The following is a 20,851-nucleotide window of genomic DNA, read 5'->3' as shown; positions in this document are numbered from 1 at the left end:
CTGGACAGTCTCCTCCACTTGGCTGCCCCAGTGTTCATCCCTAACTCTAGATCATTAATGAACAAGTTAAGAAGCACAGGTCCCAATCCCGATTCTTGGGGAAACTCCAATTTCTACATCCCTCTGTAGGGAGAACTGTCAATTTCCCCCCTGCTCTATATTTTCTGTTGCTTAGCCAGTTGCTGACCACAGGTGGCGCAGTGGTCTAAACCACTGAGCCTCTTGGGCTTGTCGATCAGAAGGTCAGCGGTTCGAATCCCCACGACGGAGTGAGCTCCCGTTGCTCTGTCCCAGCTCCTGCCAACCTAGCAGTTCGAAAGCACGTCAAAGTGCAAGTAGATAAATAGGTACCGCTGCGGCGGAAGGTAAATGGCATTTCCGTGCGCTCTGGTTTCCGCCACAGTGTCCCGTTATGCCAGAAGTGGTTTAGTCCTGCTGGCCACATGACCCAGAAAGCTGTCTGTGACAAACGCTGGCTTCCTCGGCTTGAAAGCTTGATGAGCACTGCAACCCGATAGTCGCCTTTGACTGGACTTAACTGTCCAGGGGTCCTTTTACCTTTGTTTACCTTTTTTTACATGACATTTGCTGCCAGCCTAGAGGATCTCCGGCCTGAGCCTCCCTCTCTCCCATCAGGCAGACTGGATCATTGGCGTGACGCTGCTTCTTCTCTCTTTGTCTTTCAGGAGGCTCTCGAGACAGCTTGCTGGAAATCACCTTCCGCCCCGGCGGGCTGCCCGTTCTGTGTGACCCCAGCACCCCTCTGCCCGAAGACACTCGCCCCCTCCAGCTCCACCCCAGCTTCTCCAACGCTGCCAACTCTCTGGCCAGCCCCTTAGGTAGGAGTGACTGCCTGGCGAAGCTGGAATGTTTCTGCTTCCTCCCAGGCGACGGCCCTCCCTTGGGCAGCTTGGAGCTCCTCAAGTTCCGTGAGTCAGGGATCGGCTCCGAGTTCGAGTCCAACACGGACGACAGCGAGGAGTGGGACTCGTGGGGCCAGGAGGCCTCGCTCCGTCTGCTCAGTGTCCTCAACAAGCAGGGCCTGGGAGATAGCTTGGAAGAAGAGGTTGCCATTTAAGAGGCAGAGATCTCAGGCCCGTGGCAAGCGACAGGGGAGGAGAGCGTGGGGGGCTCAGGCCTCCTTGCAAACAGGCCGGAGAAAGCCTGCTTCTTTGTTTTTCTGTGTCTTGGTACCTGGAAATCAGGAGTAGGGTGGTGGTTTTCCTCCTGAAGGCAAGAGCCACTTTCCGGGGCGCCCAAAGGTCTCAGGAATTGTTTTCATTTATTTATATATGTATTTTAATGCCATATTGCACCACCAAAAAGGGATACTGGGTACAAATGACAGCATCTTGAGGATCCTCAACTTTCTTTTAGAAAAGCTAAAAAGGTGTCAGCAGTTCCTGGCGAAACCTTAAAAAGCCAGCAGTGAGAGTGTGCAAGGTTGCCAGTGTCCAGGTGTCGCTTCATAACACTCCCCCCCCCCAAGACCTATTAGACGCTGGATAAATTATGCAAATCTAGCAAGGACCTGCAAGTTGGCCTCTTTTGCATCATGCATACAGGTGGCAGAATTCAGAGGGGCCTTTTGTGTACCTAGTGGGTTAGATTCGGCTACTGAGTCGCATCCACAAAAGCCCTGCAGGGGGATTTCCCCTCCTCCTCCCTTGCTGCCTCCTGTACTTAAGATAATCCCTAGTCAGCTTCCAGACAGGACCAATAGCCTTACGTTTCTGCAAACCTCTGAAAGAAACAGTTCAATTATGACAGGGGTTGTCTGTGGGTAAATGATCGAACCTTGGTTGGAATTGGTATTAGAACTGTGGGCCTGATAACTTCTCCTACAGTTTTTGAACACCGTTGAAATTCTTGACACGGCAGCCTCAGTTCCAGAAGCTCAAGTCGTACTCTTTTGTCGTAACTCTGGCACCTTAGTCCCCCGAGCGTATAACTGCAGGAACGCAGGAGCGGTTCCTTATGGAAGCAACTCCACAAAAGAGGCCTGTGTGTCTGAAAGCTCAAGCTGCCTCTGCGTTCGTCCCAAAAATCTCCTAGACAAGTCAGAGCTACAGTTGCGCTTGGAACTGGGCACGAGAAAAGTTAGAATTTCTTTGTCTAAACTCAGAAAACGGCTCAGTTCTTTCTAAGCAAGTGTGTGGAATAGATGTTTGAGAGGCAGAGCAAAGAGTATGTATGTTCCTCTCTAGCTTGGATTTGAATCTGAGCCAGGGAAGAACTTTTGGGGGGGTTACAATGCGTGTTTTGTATGGAGGCAAGCGTTATATACACTTTGCTGTATTTGTTCTCTGAGATGCACTCAGGCAATGCTTGGAGTCATCGGTAGTTAAGCGTTCCATTGGCTCCATGTTGTGATTGTCCTTTGGGAAGCAGCATCTCAGCCCTGGCCTTCCATTGGCCAGGTTGTTTTCCCCATTTGAGACATGGCCTTTCCTGCCCTGCTTTCTCTTTTGTGGCTTTCTGAGGGATAGGGTGAGCGGCATACTGCAAGCGAGAGGTCCAGACTTTTTAGTTTTAACTTAAGACACAAAAGAATCCTAAAGGAGCTTCTGTGTTCAGAATAGGTAAAGGTAAAGGGACCCCTGACCATTAGGTCCAGTCATGGCCGACTTTGGGGTTGCGGCGTTCATCTCGCTTTATTGGGCGAGGGAGCCGGCGTACAGCTTTCGGGTCATGTGGCCAGCATGACTAGGCCGCTTCTGGCAAACCAGAGCAGCACACGGAAACGCCATTTACCTTCCCGCCAGAGTGGTACCTATTTATCTACTTGCACTTTGACATGCTTTCGAACTGCTAGGTTGGCAGGAGCTGGGACTGAGCAACGGGAGCTCACCCCGTCACGGGGATTTGAACCGCTGACCTTCTGATCGGCAAGTCCTAGGCTCTGTGGTTTAACCCACAGCACCACCCGCGTCCCTGCAAAATGGACTTCTCACTTTCAGGGAGCTGTTGAGTAAAACAACAGGGCGGTTTCTTAAGGGTCCCTGCGCAGCATAAACTGAACTAGAACTCAGTCGTGCAAGACAGCAAGACAGCATTTCACTCTCTGAGGACTGGCCCATATTATAACAGGCAGCTAGAAGAAGCATCAGTGCCCCTCTTCCTTCCAGCTCTTACCCTGACCAGAAGCTGCAGCAAAGGTGGTGCAGAGATCCCTGCTGCCCTCTTAATATTGCCCTGAAGAAGCATCATGTGCTCAGAAACATTATGGGGCTGTTGGGCTTTTGCTTAGTTTGACCTTTCCTTAGGTGTTTCCATAGCTCGAATTTTGTTCTATTTTCCTGCTGCCGCTGCAGACTTTGCCACTATTTAATTTGCAGGCTGTTGCCTAGGTTTGTGAGGAACGATCGCTTCCGGCCTTCCCTGTTGGGGAGCATAAGGAAGATTTACAATTAATATTGGAGGAACTGCAACGATGAACAGGGAGAGGGGGAGATACAACTGCACAGGGAGGCATGTTGCATTTAACTGCTGTGCAGTTCTTATTTAAGCAAATTGGATTTTTTAATAATAATAAAAATTCCATGGGTGATTTTTATGCAAAACTACTGAAGATAGATTTGAGAAATGCAGTTTTCACTTAACATCCACAGGATTCCACCTGCGTCTTCAAGACCAGATCTTTCTTTAGCGGCTGCTCTCCACCCTTTCCTTCCACCCCTGGTTCAGAAAAAGCAATGCAAATGTGATAAGCCATTGAACAAGCTGCGTCCCTTCCCCTCTCTTGTGCAGCTTCAGCAAAGCTTTCTTGGTTTCCTGTGGCATATCCTGTAGAGGGAGGGAGCCCTCAAGCTACTGTTTCCTGGTCTGGATCTCACAGGAAACCGTGGCTTAGGAAAGCAAGTGAACTTTCCTGCAAGAGGGAAGCGGCACATGGCTCTCTTAGGTTGAGAAGCCACGGTTTATCTGACCTGGGTTGTTACATCCGCAGCTAGTTTACGTCTGCCGCTTAAGACCCAGTGTGGTGTAATGGTTAAGAGCGGTGGACTCGTAATCTGGTGAACTGGGTTCGCTTCCCCGCTCCTCCACATGCAGCTGCTGGGTGACCTTGGGCTAGTCACACTTCTCTGAAGTCTCTCAGCCTCACTCACCTCACAGAGTGTTTGTTGTGGGGGAGGAAGGGAAAGGAGATTGTTAGCCGCTTTGAGACTCCTTCGGGTAGTGATAAAGCGGGATATCAAATCCAAACTCTTCTTCTCTTCTTAACCCGGCGAGTTTGAAGCCAAATTATCTCCCCTGAGGAAGTCAGGCCCATTGTTTGCTCAGCAGTTTGGGCTTTCAGGGACGCAGCTCAGGGAGAAAGTGCCTTCGGGGTGAACTGGGAGGGAGGGCGTAGTCCTGCTGGTCTTGTTCAGGAAGAGGAAGGGAGCATCCGAGATACTTCTGTGTTTTGGCAAGAGCCATGAAGGGGCCAGGCTGTTGCTCTCAACTTAGGTCAGGCCCTGATATCCCAAGACTTTGCTGAAGACAGGAGGGGGGCATGAAAGTGGGAAGGGGGTGAGCTGGACTGTGCCAAATGAATGCTTTTCGAGATGGAATGAGTGTGTGTCGGTTGTAAGGGCAGGAAAGCGCCTGGCATGGAGCAGCCAGGGCAGAGGTGCCAGCATGCCCAGCAACACTGGCAGATGCCTCAGGCAAGAAAATACAATTTGAAAAGGAAGGCACCTGATCGCAGTTCATGGGGCAGATCTCTCACAGCAGCCCAGACTGCTTAGAGCATGGGTAGGCAAACTAAGGCCCAAGGTCACTTTCTAAATCCGGCCCACGGGCGGTCCGGGAACCAGCGTGTTTTTACATGAGTATAATGTGTCCTTCTACAGTGGTACCTTGGGTTACATATGCTTCAGGTTACAGACTCCGCTAACCCAGAAATAGTACCTCGCATTAAGAACTTTGCTTCAGGATGAGAACAGAAATCGTGCTCTGGTGGCGCGGTGGCAGCAGGAGGCCCCATTAGCTAAAGTGGTGCTTCAGGTTAAGAATAGTTTCAGGTTAAGAACAGACCTCCAGAACGAATTAAGTTCTTAACCTAAGGTACCACCCGAGGTACTACTGTACTTAAAATGCATCACTGGGGAATTTGTTCATTTCCCCCCCAAAAAATATAGTCCGGCCCCCCACAAGGTCTGAGGGACAGTGGACCGGCCCCCTGCTGAAAAAGTTTGCTGACCCCTGGCTTAGAGGGACTCTCAGAGGAAGGCCTTTCTCCCATCTCCTGGCATTCCACAGATGGTTCCTTCATAAAGCCTCTTGGGAGTTTCCTCTGCATTTTTCCTTTCGTTCTCTCCTTTTGCAAAAAGCAGTGGGTGTTATGGAATTTCTTTCTCTGTAAGTGCACTTAAGCCCCGGCCGGTGGTGTTAGAGCTTCTTGGCTATTGCTAAATAAATCTTCCTTATTTCTAAAGCTGAACTGTCGTCTCTGCTTCCTTTGCTTTCCTTGTATCTTTTCACACTTCCCTCCTTTCTTCTCGATCACCTCGAGTGTTACAAGAAAGATGGCTGGTTTGTTCAGGGTTCCTTACAAGGAGTAGCACAGCAACCTTCAGTTAGAGAACAGGGACCCAAATTTAACACCCTGAGTCTGGAAAAGAGAAAAGGTCATGATAAATCTGTGGCTAACACTGGCAGGTCCCAAGGTAGGTTAAAGGTAAAGGTAAAGGGACCCCTGACCATTAGGTCCAGTCGTGACCGACTCTGGGGTTGCGACACTCATCTCGCTTTATTGGCCGAGGGAGCCAGCGTACAGCTTCCAGGTCATGTGGCCAGCATGACTGAGCCGCTTCTGGCAAACCAGAGCAGCACACAGAAACACCGTTTACCTTCCCGCTGGAAGTATTTATCTACTTGCACTTTGATGTTCTTTCGAACTGCTAGGCTGGCAGGAGCAGGGACCGAGCAACGGGAGCTCACCCCGTCGCGGGGATTCAAACCGCCGACCTTCTGATCAGCAAGTCCTAGGCTCTGTGGTTTAACCCACAGCGCCACCCGTGTCCCAAGGCAGGTTGTGCACAACCAAAGACTGTTTGAAGAGACCAAGTCCTATATTCCACCTCTCCCCCAATAGAACAATGGTTTGCAGAGAACAGCTGTGCCAGACAGGCATTGCACCGGTGCTGCCAGACGGTCAGACCTTATGGGGCAGAAGGTTAGGGTGGAAAGCATCAACCCTGGTGGCATTTTAGCAGTCTAAACCTCTGGCACTCCCAAGTCGCATGCCGCATCGTCAGCCAAGGAAAAAGAACCATAAACCTTTCCACTAGTAAGTCAGGGCTTTCCGCCCCACACTTTCTAGAAGCAGGTCTGTGTTTTCCAGGTCCAAGTCTGAGCACTCCCGCTCCCCCACCCACTGCAAAAGCCCGCTTTTTAATGCTGAATTGGAACAAACTGAAATTTGGGGTTTCCCCAGATTGCTGTTTGCTCCAATTTAGCAGTAAAGAGCAGCTTTTTGCAAGGCAAGTGCTGAGGTGAGGGGGCTCAGACGCAGTGCAGGCCTGTACCTAGAAATGCGGCGCAAAAGAAAGTCTGGATGAGCCCTCGGGCAGCTGTCCCGGACGAGAGTGTGCCTTGAGGTGTGCAGTAATGTTAGTGGTGTGTGCCATCCGGAATTATGGTGCTTGGGCTGTTCCCAACATCCTCATCAAATGGTCTGGGAGCTGTCCTGATTGTTCTTCTTTCCTTAGCAAAATGCACACCCGCCTATATGACTGTGCACTCCTAGGTGGGGAAACCCTGTGAAAAGGCCACACTCGGAGGGCTACCATAAGTAGCCGGAGTGTTGTGCCTTTGAGGCCCTGGCTGACGGGTGAAAATTCAGCACAGTGATCCAAGAGCATTAATAAAAGCTGCTGTCGAAGGACGTCAGTTGATCCATTTCCCGCAGTACGTAGGAAGCGCTTTGCATGTGTCTGAGGAGTAGCTGTGGGAAAGCTGTTGCGACTAGCACTCCCGCAGAGGCTCTGAGGAACAGCAAAGGGAAAGAGACACTGGGAGGAAAAACCAGGAACCAAAACAGACTTTTAAATGATGGCACGAGAGGGTCAGGCCACCCTACTTAGCCCAGCTGCCAGAACAACATGGTCTTCGTCTGCTGATGGAAGGACAACAAGGAGGGAGCCAGTTTGGCTCCTCTAGGTAGGGAGTTCCAAAGTTGGCACCACCGAGAGGGCCCTTCTCTCCCGCAGCCCCACCAAGCGTGCCTGCGAAGGTCAAGGGACAGAAAGAAGGGCCTTCCCCAAAGATCTCAGAGCCCAGGAAGGTTCATATGGGGAATTAGAGTCCTTCACACAACCTGGGCCTAAACCAGACTCTACGCAGACATTGCTCCTTCACACCAGGGGCAGGGGCGAGGAGACAGACGACAGACCTGGCTGGGCCGTGTTCCCCCTCGTGTGGAGGAACTCTGCCCCATCTCTCAGGGTATAGGCACAGAATCCATTCCCCCCCACCTGCCAAATGTGAGGGTGATAGCAGGGCGTTTCCCCCCTACACTAAATGGTCCCTGTGCCCCTTTAATATTTCTCCATAGGTAAACTGCTCCTGTCCCCTGATTAATGTAATTGCAACACTTTTTTCCGAAACACCTAAACCCTTTGGAGATGCTGCGACCAGGACAGGACCAGGACTGAACTGGAAGTGACCCCATACCTTTCCTTTCTAGGAGAACCCCGGACCGGGCTGGCTGGGGCAGATGGGAGTTGGGGGCCCAAGAATGTGGAGGGAGGCACCAGATTGGCTACCCGATTTATAGAGCTCCCACCACCCCCATTTTACCACCTCAGTATACAGAGTCAACAGTCTCATTGAGCATTCCTCCATGAGCCAGAGTGGTGTAGTGGTTAAGAGCAGTGGACTCGTAATCTGGTGAACCAGGTTTGCTTCCACACTCCTCCACATGCAGCTGCTGGGTGACCTTGGGCCAGTCACACTTCTCTGAAGTCTCTCAGCCCCACTCACCTCACAGAGTGTTTGTTGTGGGGGAGGAAGGGAAAAGATTGTTAGCCACTTTTCGATTCCTTAGGGTAGTGATAAAACGGGATATCAAATCCAAACTCTTCTTCTTGACTTTTTCCTCGTCACTTGCAAAGCTTACATTTGAAGTTAGGGAGTGAAGCCTCAATGTCTGGGGCCTGCCCACTGGATCTCAATTTTCATTTTGTTTTCCGTACACCATGTTTGTAGCAGCTCTGAAAGGACCATCTGTTTGGATTTTCACTATATTAGTAAATAACTCAGTGTCCTCTTCAAACCTGGCCACCTTGCTGCTCACCCCATTTCTAGGTCATTTAAGAATAAATCAAATAGCATCACTCTCAGGACAGATCCTTCTTCTATTGTGGAATTTTATCAATTTATAACTGCTGTCTCTGTCTTCTTTCTTAACCTTTTAAGGATAATTAATGCTGGCCCAATCCAGGGAACATTTCCAAAATGATACTTTGGAGGTTCCATCCTGTATCCAGCAACCCAGAATTTTCTTCCAAACCCTCCACAGCCGCTGACTTCTCCTTGGGTAATGCCTGCCCAACATATGATTTCTCCACTTTCTGTGCCCCTGCATTAGATAATTAGATAGATAGATAATTTATTACAGTGAAAGACCAGATGCGCCTGCATTGTTTCTCACTAAGTGTCTGTCCTCCTTCCCATTGCCATACAATCCTTTTACACCAGACATGTTCTAAATCAGGCATGTCCAACAGGTAGATCTACCGATAGATCACTGAACGTCTGAGGTAGATCACTGGCCGATCACTGGCTCCCCCCAAAGAAGCTCAACAACTTTGGCTCCCCTAAAAAAACCTCAACTTTTGTGCCCTGCACCCTTAAAAACGGGCTTTCCTCCTCTTCCTTCCCAAAAAAACAACTTTTCTTCCTTAAAAAAGCTCAGCAACTTTGACCTGAACCCCCAAAAAGGGGAGTAGATCACTGCCAGTTTTTAACTCTGTGAGTAGATCGCACTCATGGGAGTTGGCCACCCGTGTTTTAAATAAAGTACTCTGTGCCTGTCATCTAGGCTACCAGCCAGGTCCATAACAAATTATGCAGCTGACCCAGTTTATTTTTCTGCTATCTTCCCACTTCTCCTGCCTGATTCTTCCCACTTCTCCTGCCTGATACTTCCCACTTCTCTTGCCTGATTCTAAAACGTGTTTCGTAAGCTGGATATGAGGGCACCTCTCTGATAGCCAGCCTTAAAGACTTGCCACAAATGCACCTTCCTGCTCATTCTGCTGTGGCGTCTGCTCCAAGCCTCTTCCAGAGTTATTGATGGTACAGGGCTGGGGTTGAGGAAGGTACAGAATGAAGCATGCATGTGTAGTGTAGCGTGTAACTGGCAGGACTGCAGCCTCTCCTGCCCTGCAGGGCCAGGCCTACTCTACTCCCACAATGAGGGCAGGCGAAGGGCCAGTTGAAGGCCAAAGCCCCCTGAATCGGCACAGAAGAGCTGCAGTCAGTCCTCCCGTCTCATGTGCAGACATGCCTTTGATGCCTCTGTGGCCTGTAGGATGAATCTGCTGCCTCGGCGTGTCTCCAGCTGGAGCGACTGCCCTTCCATGGCAGCCAGGCGCCCTGAAGGTGCCAGGAAGAGGCTCCTGGCATGGTTCTAGCCAGCCTTGCCAGCCTCGTGTGCCTTGGTGACCGTGCCAGAGAAACACAGGAGCCTTAGTAAACAGCCACCAGCCGAGCGGCGGTGATGCTTCGGGGCAGGCGAGCCGAGTTGCAGACAGGCCTCAGCTAACACCAGAGTTTGTTAGCAATGTCTAGGCAACACGATGACCACGTACAGACGCAATAGACAATATTTATTGAATTCCTTCAAACCATAACAAGTACAAAATGAAACATTCCGTCTCAAAGTCTCTGAAAATCTTTAAATGAAGCGAGGTACCAGGCTTTGTACGATGAAAGACAAGCTGTGAAGCGTTTTGTATTTAGCAAATATGATGTCCAACACTGGACAGTGATTCCGGATATTGATTACTGTTTGGTAGAATTCTTTGTCAGCATGGTGGGAGGATGTAGAATTGCATTCTACATTATTACATGAGCACTGTTCCACAGCATTTGATATTTTCATTTACATAAAAAGGTAAAGGGACCCCTGACCATTAGGTCCAGTCATGGCCGACTCTGGGGTTGCAGCGCTCATCTTGCTTTATTGGCCGAGGGAGCCGGCGTACAGTTTCCGGGTCATGTGGCCAGCATGACTAAGCTGCTTCTGGCGAACCAGAGCAGCGCAAGGAAATGCCGTTTACCTTTCCGCCAGAGCGGTACCTATTTATCTACTTGCACTTTGACGTGCTTTCGAACTGCTAGGTTGGCAGGACCTGGGACCGAGCAACGGGAGCTCACCCTGCTGCGGGGATTGGAACCGCCAACCTTCTGATCGGCAAGTCCTAGGCTCTGTGGTTTTTAACCCACAGCACTACCCACGTCCCTTTCATTTACATACTTTCATTCAAAATAAGATGGATTTATGAAGCAATTCTATATCCTCCCGCCACGCTGACGAAGAATTCTACAAAACAGTAGTCAATATTACTGTCCAGTGTTGGGCATCATATTCGCTGAATACACAAAGCTTCACAGCTTGTCTTTCATCGTACAAAGTCTGGTGCCTCGCTTCCTTCAAAGATTTTCAGAGACTTTGAGACTAAAGATTTCATTTTGTACTTATGGTTTGAAGGAATTCTATAAAGATTGTCTATTGCATATGTACACGGTCATCGTGTTGCCTAGACATTGCTGACGTTCTCTTTGCAATAAGGGGTTTGTTTGTTTGTTTACTTATTGAGGCACCAAACTTTGAGCAGCATCAACTGTGGAAATAACCATGAGGGGCAAGCTCAGGGAGGATGAGGTCTGAGAAAGAGGCTTCTCCGTTTTGGGAACAGAGACCCCAGGCGAGGAAGGGAGCGGGGCTGCGGTGGAACAACGAGCTTGCTCTAAGCGGCATCAATAACTTGCTTTATTTTGGGGCTGCGGGGGAGAGGATGGGCGCCCGGTGGCTGTGGCGCCTCTCGCAGATGGACATTGCTATTTGAGGATTTTGTGGCTGCCCGCTGGGTGATTACTGAGGCGCCATTTGCGCTCCTTCCCCCACAGGGCTTTGAGCTTGTGGTAATAGACCCGGCAGCTGAAGCCCTCCTGGGCCCCGCGTTTGATGTGGGCCTTGAGCGAGCGCAAAGTCGGGAACATTCGGCAGCAGGCCACACATTGGCACCCATGCGGGGGGCGCCACTTGGAAGCCAAGAGGATGTCCTGGGAAGTGATGCAGTCCGTGGCCTTCCTGCTGCTGCTGCCGCCACCGCTCTCTTGGGGATATGTTTTCTCCAGGGAGCCGGACGAAGAGGAGCCACTGTCCATGTCTCCGGCAGGCCCAGTATCGGCTGGGGCTTCTAGGCTGTTGCCTCCCAGTGTCCCTGGGAAACCACAGGAGTCGGTTTGGCTGTCTTGGTCCATGCACACAAAGTAGCTGTAGGGGGAATACCAGGGGCGGTAGATGGTGCAGTTCTGCTGCGGAGGCACCCCGCTCTGCAGTTCCACGAGGAGGCAGTCTGGCAAAAGAAAAGGGGGAGTGAGCCTTGTGCCTTTCTCAGACCTGGCCAGCACCGTGTGATGGTTGGTGTGGTAAGCTAAAAGGTAAAGGCAATGGTGGAGCAAGCCGATCAGGCGCCTGGGGCGGCATGTGTGACCTGTGCCCAGGAGCAGCGCCACCCACCCGTGGGGTGGGGCCAGCTGGGGCCGGACGCTCCGCAAGGCCTCCAAGGAATCTGCCTTCCTCCTCCCACTCAGCTGCCCTACAGCTGGGGGTGAGGTGGTGGGCGGGCTGATTGGGGCAGCACGGAGCCTGTGGGTGCGCTGCAGGCCCCGTGGTGAGTGCCACCTGGCATTTTGTCACCCCCTCGGTGGTGACACCTGGGGTGACCCGCCCCCACCGCACCCTCTTCCTCCGACCCTAGGTAAAGGACCCCTGGATGGTTAAGTCCAGCGAAAGACGACTATGGGGTTGCGGCGCTCATCTCGCTTTCAGGCCGAGGGAGCCGGCGTTTGTCCACTGGCAGCTTTCCGGGTTGTGTGGCCAGCAGGACTAAACTACATCTGGCACAATGGGACACCGTGACGGAAACCAGAGCGCACGGAAACGCCGTTTACCTTCCCGCCACAGCGGTACCAATTTATCTACTTGCACTGGTGTGCTTTCGAACTGCTAGGTTGGCAGGAGCTGGGCCAGAGCAACGGGACTTCACACTGTTGCGGGGATTCGAACTGCCAACCTTCTGATCGGCAAGCCCAAAAGGCTCAGTGGTTTAGACCACAGCGCCACCCGCGTCCCATGCATTCCTATACTACCGCAGGCTAGGTTCCTCCTCATCCTTCTACCCCCATTTCACATTTCATTCAGAAAACATTTGCTTCTGTTCAAACTGTTCCGGGGGTACTTTTTCCTGGCGCTCCCCCCTCCTCCCCAGCTCACCTGGCAAGCTGCTTTTGTGCACAGGGCATGTTAAGTCAGGTACACTCTTCAGGGCAAAGCTGGGGAGACGTGGCCCAGAGATTGTCAAGAGGGAAAAATTTTCCATCTCCTCTCAGACACTCCTTCACTAAAAGTTCCCATTTGTGGTGCAAAGCTTTCTCCGGGCAAAGGACCAGGGAGCCAGCTGGCCTTGTGACATCATCTCCTGACCTAACAAACAGCGACTGCTGGCACCTGGGCATGACTTTGTAGAGGCTGCTGTCTGGCAAGGGCAAGTTGTGGGAGAAGCCTTTCTATGTGGGTCTCGTGCTGAATCTTCCTCGAGGGGAGAGATGTGTAGGACAGGCTACACAGACGCAAACGAAAGTGGTTCTGTGTCCTTCGTGAAGTATCTCAGCCCCATCGTCCTAATTTACCGCCTCTAACGAGAAAGGCAGCAATCGGTGGATTAAAATGAGACACAGACTCTGAGCTCAGGCTCAGGAAACAAAAGCAGAGGAGCGTAAGGCAGGAGGGTTTGCCAGGAAAATCTCAAATAAAGAGATGCCTTGCGATAATTTTTTTAATGAAGTGATTGAAGTGGCTTAATCACGGATGAGAAGAGTATTACAAAAACAATATGGTATAACCAGGGAGAAGGGGAAGGAGGCAAAAACTGAACTAAAAATGTTTGGCTTGGCAAGTAGATTTAAGTCAGAATGTGGAAGGAGAGAGGAAAAGAGTGGAGAATTAGAGAAGAGACACTTAAAAGATAATGAGAGCTTGAAGCAGATCTGAAACGAAAAAGGGAGTCGAAGGGAAGAGGAGAAACGTGATCACAATGACATGCACTCTAAAGGAGACCGTTGGCCAAATTTTGAATAGGAGTAAGCAAAAGAGGGAAATGGTCAAGGTGAGGTGTGAGGAAGTTCAAGAGAGTTTGAGAATACTCATGAAGAGGGTAAAGAAACGATGGAAGAAGGCTAATGGGAAATATTTCCATCTGGAGAGATGGAAACCAACATGCCGAAATGGAATGAGGGTAATAAGTGCCAAAACACAACCAGCTGAGTGAACTGAAAAGGGAAGAGGAAATTAACCAAATGGAGAGAGAAAAGGGCGAGTAAATGAATCGCTAGTGAAGAGTAGATTAAAGCAACTTGAAATGGAGTAAATTGTCGTTGGCATCCATTTGTCTCGAGAGAAAATGGGGTGTGCCTCTGGGGTGGTGAAGTCAAACCACTGTGTTAGCAGCACCAAAGTGATCTCTCCAAGGCGCAAGCCTCGGCAGTGGTATGTGAAGGTCCCAAACAACAAGACCTACCTCTTGGCCTCACCAGTGCATAGCTGTCAACTTATAGACTTGAAAATAAGGGACCAGCAGCCTCGAAAAGAAGGGATCAGCAGCCAAAATAAGGGATTTTGGCTTAGCTTATGCATAAATCCAGCACTCATGGATCCATGCTGCTTTTGCTGCGACTGACTGTGTTTTGCAGGGGGTTGGACTAGATGATCCTAAGGGTCTACAACTCCCACCAAAGAAGAGGGGCAGACAAAACTGATGAACGACGTCGAGATGGCAAAGCTTACAGGCAGAATTAGAAACCAGGAAGAGGACCTCTTTAATAAAGAATGGGGAAAGTTTATAATTTAGTTGAAAAGCTATTGTAAAGAGTTACATACACTGGTAGGATTGGCAGAAAACTTGTAGTAAAAATTTGAACTATGGATGGACAAATGATTTATAAAAATAGAGTCATGAAAGGGATGCAGAGGGGGAAATCACTACATTAAGATGATGCACTAGTTTTGAGGGGATGCTGAGCAGCACGTCGGGGCCGCTGTCGTCCTGGTGCGAGGAGTTCCATCGGCCCTTTCCCGCCTGGGAGGGAGGAAGAGAGACTCTTGCCCATGCCGCCCGTGAGCCCGGCATGAGGCGGTTGCGGCGGCACCGCGGCCACTGAAGCACCGCCCTTCTGTGTCCCTCCCCATCCCCATCTCTTCCTCCTCCCTCAGGCCGCCACTGCCGCCTCCAGCTTCCCCTGGCAGCGCGGTGGAAGTCTTGCAAGAGAGGGGCTGCCTGCCCGCCGCCACCTGTCTCTTCACGACGTGCCCCTGAGGGGGGAAAGGGAGAGACAGAGACGGGGTAGCTTGTGCGCACGCTCTCTCAAGGCGGAGGACCCCGAGCCGATGCTTCCCTCCCGAGCCGGGCGAGCATGAAACCCGGAAAATTTAAGGGACATCATCAATCTGGGACAGCAGCGGGAAACGGCACTGGGATAAGGGAGTTTCCCGCCAAATAAGGGACGCTTGACAGCTATGCACCAATGGGGTCCAAAGGAAAGCAGAGATTTATAAGCCTGCTTCTTAAGGAAGCAGGAAGCAGGAAAGCCTGTGTACCAGAAGTGTCCTAGGACATAAAACTGGGAAAGTAGGTATGGGCTTTTTAATTAGCTGAACAGAGTTTCTGCCCTTTGGGGACTTGGTTTCTTAAATGCACACCTTCCCCTTCCTTGTGTCCCTGGTGAGAAAAGCCAATCATGGCTTTCTTCCTTTGGCAACTGAGACAGCGACGGCCATTTCTAGACTGGGAGACCCTCACCACAGCCATCCACACAGTGATAATCTCCATGTTGGATCGCTGCAGTCCGCTCTATCTGGGGCCCAGAAAAGCTGCACTTGGTGAAAAATACAGCGATGTGGCTACTCACTGGGGCAGAATATTATGATCACGTTCCATGTCTTGCTGAAAAAATTGCACCGGCTTCCAGTTAGCTTCCGGCTCAGTTCAAAGGGCTGGTGTTAGTTATAGGCTCTTGAGACCAGTATAGCTTAAAGTTGTCTCACCCCTGATAACCGTGTTTCTCAAGAGAAGGCCTCCTGCAGATACCAATTCACTAGGAGGTCCATCCCATGCCGTGTTAGAATTGGGATTCTCTCTTACGCTGTGTTTCAGGCAACCACCATCTAGGTTATCATTTCGGCATCTATTGAAGAACTCACTTTTTCCTTTTTAAAAATAATTTTTATTCGTTTTCAATTACAATCCAATGATAGCCTCATTATAACAATACCAAATTATAACACAATTACTAATACCAATCATTCAGGTACCAAATTATATCATTTAGGTAGCCCCCGCATGCTAGATATGATGGTTTGATGATTTAATTTATTTCTGTGTTTATCTTATTAATTTCAATTACACTCCGGTCAAAATAATCCATTATAAAATAACTATGATGTTAACAGCATCCATTCATATTGACACATTAAGTGGTTTATAAAAACTACAAGTAAGGCAGTCAAATTATATCCATGTGCTTCCTGTGTGTGGCAATTATTCTGTCTGTGGTGTTTCTTCCAGTCCTTGTAAAATATTATGTCTACCTTTTCCCAGTTGTTGCTGTTCTCCATCATGCCTTGGGCGGAGCTAATATCCCATTTTTGTTTCAGAAATTCTCCATTGCTCTATTGCATACTTCATTGCTTTGCAACTTTAACAGCGGCTGCAAAACTCCCACTGTCCCAATAAATAACTTGCTTTTGCCATCTTTTCCTCTCAGCCTGGGAAGGAGAGTGATTTGAAGAACTCGCTTTTCCAACAAGCCTCTCAACAGAAGATTTTCATCCCAGCTTGTGTATATTGGACTTGAAGTTGTTTTAAAATATGCTTTGGTTATTGATGCACATAGATTAAATCGCCTTGTGTTCTATGGGAAGAAATTCATTCATGAAATAGATAACAAATGCACATGAAAAACAATTGGTCAGGCTAGGCTGGGTGAAGAGGGATTTTCCTGGCAACTGTCCCACTCACACGGGTGCCATTTTGTTTCTTTTCTAGTTGACCAAAATACGTTTGAGAATTCAAACACTACCACTGCAACAAAGCTGCCAGCTGCCAAATCGGTCTCCCTTCACTCCAGATCCTCCCCCCGTGTGAGCCCTCGAGGTCACCCCGAGTGGGTGGGGGGCAGCCAGCACTTGAAGAACCTGAGCAAGACGGTGGGTGCGAAAGTCAACGACTTGCTACGCAGGAAAGAGACCAGCAACCACAGCAGCTTTGGGGTGACCGAAGTGAATGAGCGTGCTGGGGCCGCTCTCTCCTGTGGGCAAGGCCAGGACCAGGAGGAATGGTAAGTGGGCTTAATAATAATAATAATAATAATAATAATAATAATAATAATAATAATAATAATAATATTTTTTTATTTGTACCCCGCCCATCTGGCTGGGTTTCCCCAGCCACTCTGGGCGGCTTCCAACAAAGACCAAAAATACACTAAGATGTCACACATTAAAATCTTCCCTGAACAGGGCTGCCTTCAGATGTCTTCTGAATGTCAGGTAGTTGTTTATCTCTTTGACATCTGGTGGGAGGGCGTTCCACAGGGCGGGTGCCACTACCGAGAAGGCCCTCTGCCTGGTTCCCTGTAGCTTTGCTTCTCGCAATGAGGGAACCGCCAAAAGGCCCTCGGCACTGGACCTCAGTATCCAGGCAGAATGATGGGAGTGGAGATGCTCCTTCAGGTATACTGGGCCGAGGCTGTTTAAGGCTTTAAAGGTCAGCACCAACACTTTGAATTGTGCTCGGAAACGTACTGGGAGCCAATGTAGGTCTTTCAAGACTGGTGTTATGTGGTCTCGGTGGCCGCCCCCAGGTCACCAGTCTAGCTGCCGCATTCTGGATTAGTTGTAGTTTCCGGGTCACCTTCAAAGGTAGCCCCACGTAGAGTTCCATAGCCATTAGAGGTCACTACTGTTTGCGGCTTCCGCAGGTCATGGATATAGGAATTTGGGACTTTACCTGAGGCCCCCCTCCCCCACTGCCAGAGGATGCAGGTGGCGCTGTGGTCTAAACCACTGAGCCTCTTGGGCTTGCCGATCGGAAGGTTGGCAGTTCGAATACCCACAACAGTGTGAACTCCCATTGCTCTGTCCCAGCTTCTGCCAACCTAGCAGTTCGAAAGCACACCAGTGCAAGTAGATAAATAGGTACTGCTGTGGCGGGAAGGTAAACGGCATTTCCGTGTGCTCTGGTTTCCGTCACGGTGTCCTGTTGCGCCAGAAGTGGTTTACTCCTGCTGGCCACACGACCTGGAAAGCTGCCAGTGAACAAACGCCGGCTACCTCCGCCTGAAAGCGAGATGAGTGCTGCAACCCCATAGTCGCCTTTGACTGGACTTAACTGTCCAGGGCAGGCATAGGCCAACTCGGCCCTCCAGATGTTTTGGGGCTACAGCTTCCATTATCCCTAGCTAACAGGACCAGTGGTCAGGGATGATGGGATTGTAGTCCCAAAACATCTGGAGGGCCGAGTTGGCCTATGCCTGGTCCAGGGGTACCTTAACCTTTTTGCTGTCCTGCGCTGGGGCTGGAGTTGGAGTCGTGACAACATATGAACTTCCAAAGCTCACAACCCCCAGGGGCTCACACCTTTCAGAGGTTTAAGTCCCAGCACATACAGCTAACAGAAGGTCCTGAAAAGTGGTACTAGGCCATTTTGCCCATCGCTACACTTGATTTAGGGACGCAGGTGGCGCCTAGGGCTTGCCGATCAGAAGGTCAACAGTTCGCTCCCGTTGCTCTGGGTGAGCTCCCGTTGCTCGGTCCCTGCTCCTGCCAACCTAGCAGTTCGAAAGCACATCAAAGTGCAAGTAGATAAATAGGTACCACTCCGGCGGGAAGGTAAACGGCATTTCCATGCGCTGCTCTGGTTCGCCAGAAGCGGCTTAGTCATGCTGGCCACATGACTGTACGCCGGCTCCCTTGGCTAATAAAGTGAGATGAGCGCCGCAACCCCAGAGTCGGCCACAACTGGACCTAATGGTCAGGGGTCCCTTTAGCTTTACACTTGATTTACTTGTGTAACGGAAAGCAGTGCACCACAATAGTTAGGCGGAAATGGGACGGGACTCTCCACCAGATCAGCCCTGGGGTGGAAGAAAACTAAGGACCTGCGCTCTTAGGAGGTGTATTCCTTCGAAGAGCTGGAAGAAGTTGTGCCACTTTTTAAGCTATGCTGCCCTGGTAGGCGAAGTGCTGGCTGCACTTTGCTGTCTTCTGCGTGCTACACGTTCTAGTTTTGGTTGAAACGGAAGCCGTTAGCTCTTGCCATCTTGTTTCTTAGAAAGAAGCTGGCGACACGAAGAGCTGTGAGCCATGATTGGTTTCAAGCCATGCTTTTCAAAGGATTCGGTAGTGCACCGTTCTCATTGAGTGCCTCCCTTAACCATTTCTCCTTATGCTTGTAGGCAGGCTCCTGTCGATGCCATTCCCCGGCTCAATCCGCCCCCGGAGATTACCAAGAAGCGCACCCCAAGAGCTCTGAAGACCACCCAAGATATGTTGATTGCCTCCCAGCCATTGGTAGGTAGCGCCGAGGCTTTTTCCCCCGAGGGAAGCCAGGAACACGCGTGCCAGCCTTCCAGGAGAGAGGCAGCGCGGAGCGAAATGGGTTTGTTGACGCAGGAGGAGGTTGGGACCAGCCACAGCAGGGCCTGTGGGGTGCCTGATCTCATCTATAAGGAGAATTTGGAGCCTAAACTAAACACTGCTTACAGGATACCCCCCTCCCCGGAAAATGGGGCGCTCCAGCTCAGTTTGAGTGCAGGCAGGAGCTCTCCCGAATGCCAGTTCGAGAGCAACGTGGGCCCCTCAACGGCGGAGACGTCCACCCTGGAAGCTGAAGGTCACAGTCCAGATTTGCTGTCGTTTGAGTAGGATCATCTCAGCTGCTCCCGTTTCGTAGCAAGACTGTCCCTGCTTCGGCTGCTCCTTTCTAACATTTCTCGAGCCTGATGACGGAACGGACCCCGCATCGCCAGAAGGTGGCTCCAGTTGGGTAAAGTTGTGGGCAGGAGGTCGAGAAAGGCAGGTGTGCTTTCCAGCACCCAGAAATGTTTGCATTTGGCGTGGGAAGCCAGCCATTGTGGGCTCTGGGCTGCCTGGGCTGCTCTGCTAACCAGTGGAGCATCTGTGGACCCTCCTGAGCAAACATCACCTCCGTCAGGGTGTTGGGAATACTGAAACTGCACAGCCAGAATGAGAATCACTTGCCTCCAGAGACCGGTCCTTGTGAGCAGAGCTGGAAAGTGCTGTTGTTTAGCTGTTGTCCGGCTGTTTTACCGTAGCGCTGTGCCTTCTTCCTGCCAGTTCTGCCACCCGGGACTCTGATCCCTACAGCTGTCTACATTCATCAGTGCTTCACGGTGGCTGGAGAGCAATTCAGAGTCAAATCACCGCCATGCCAGTCACTAGCCTTGCCACCTAGGAGTCTGCTGTCATGAAGCATCTTCATCTCGTGCCGAACTTCTGCATAAGGAAGCACTTTAAGCCAGCTTCGTTGACCAATCCCTTAAAACCTCATGGTGAGAAGCAAAAGGATCTTCTGCTTACAGCCAACTCTCACAGTCTTGTTCCTGTTACTCTTCTGCTCAGACCCAGACCTACCTTTCTTCTTCTGTTTGAGCTGTGTTTGACTCCAGCTGGCCTTCTAATAAAACTCTTCTTTCTGGAATTCCTGGCAGAGTCCTATTTATTCAGGTGACCAGGGACCTTAATCTCTCTTGCCAAGTTGATCTTCTCATTAAGCACACAAGATTCCTAGACCTTGTGGGGGGGGAAATCCCTCAGGATTCTGCTCAAGAGCCGCCTGTCCTGTCAGTGTCTTCCAGGAATATAGTCTTTGCTGCTTCTGTCTCCCTTAGGAGTGTACCTCATCGTCTTTCTAGAAGTCTTCAGTCCTGGCCTTAACCTTTTCCTCCCCCCCTTTGCTGTCCAGATTCAGCACTGGGATGTTTTCAAGCCAAAGAGAGAGCAATGAGCAGCTTGTACTGAAATCACTGTGCTCTCTGTCATCTGCTGGTGTTTCCTTTACCCTTCCTCTCACTTTACCTCAGGATATGAAGATAGCAAAAGCCCCTTCCATCTGACTTGCACTACAGATGCCCGGCTACATTTCAGATGGATGGCAAGCATATTCAGCAGTACTTATTTGCAAATGCCAATCAAATGGCTTTAACTCTGTTGTGCATGAAGAGCTGATGAAACGCCACTGCTGCACGATCACCACAGATGCTCAGATGATCTCCAAACAGTCTCAGGCCCCCAGACATTCTGGACAAGGGAGTTCCACCTCGCTGGTGAATTTTCACATACCTGGTTACATCATTTGTCTTTTATACAAGCATTTGAAATTCAGCGAACCTTCCTATTTATTGCCAAAGTGTTTATGTTACTTAGCAAGTTTTATATACCACTTAATCAGGAAAAAAAAAACCAATCTCTTAACAGTTTACATAAAATGGTAAAAAATGTTAAATGAGATACTTCAATGTGCAATTTTTATTTAACATTGGCAAGGCTCCCCCC

General features: G+C 50.2%; 2 protein-coding genes and 1 long non-coding RNA gene across 6 annotated transcripts in view; 1 reads left to right on the top strand and 2 right to left on the bottom strand.

Moving 5' to 3' along the window:
* The window catches only part of LOC308587043 (carboxyl-terminal PDZ ligand of neuronal nitric oxide synthase protein-like), a 72,218-nt gene extending 52,221 nt beyond the window's left edge, over positions 1-19,997 (top strand). For 2 of the 4 annotated variants that reach the window (XM_081194400.1, XM_081194401.1), the window contains 3 exons: positions 687-839; positions 16,323-16,614; positions 18,733-19,997. In XM_081194400.1, coding sequence (XP_081050526.1) covers positions 687-839; positions 16,323-16,614; positions 18,733-19,201 — 914 coding nt within the window. In that variant the 3' untranslated portion in view covers positions 19,202-19,997. Of the gene's footprint in view, positions 1-686; positions 4,966-5,126; positions 5,429-16,322; positions 16,615-18,732 lie in introns of those variants that run through there. The other 2 variants (XM_081194403.1, XM_081194402.1) reach the window with 2 other exon arrangements.
* LOC308587184 lies at positions 9,056-9,837 on the bottom strand. The gene is made up of 2 exons (XR_014008275.1): positions 9,152-9,837; positions 9,056-9,105 (listed from the first exon to the last, which is right to left on the bottom strand). It is a non-coding gene; the product is annotated as an uncharacterized lncRNA (long non-coding RNA).
* Positions 10,960-12,722, bottom strand: SPATA46 (spermatogenesis associated 46). Its single transcript, XM_081194536.1, has 2 exons — positions 12,497-12,722; positions 10,960-11,576 (listed from the first exon to the last, which is right to left on the bottom strand). The coding sequence occupies exons 1-2, from the start codon at positions 12,600-12,602 to the stop codon at positions 11,056-11,058; spliced, it is 627 nt and encodes a 208-aa protein (XP_081050662.1). The 5' UTR covers positions 12,603-12,722; the 3' UTR covers positions 10,960-11,055.
* Positions 19,998-20,851: the final 854 nt, after the last annotated feature.

The sequence above is a fragment of the Podarcis bocagei genome (assembly GCF_964188305.1).
Source record: "Podarcis bocagei genome assembly, chromosome: 5".
NCBI classification, from domain to species: Eukaryota; Metazoa; Chordata; class Lepidosauria; order Squamata; family Lacertidae; genus Podarcis; species Podarcis bocagei.
Note: the sequence above shows the minus strand (reverse complement) of the source record. Positions and strands in the feature narration are given on the sequence as shown.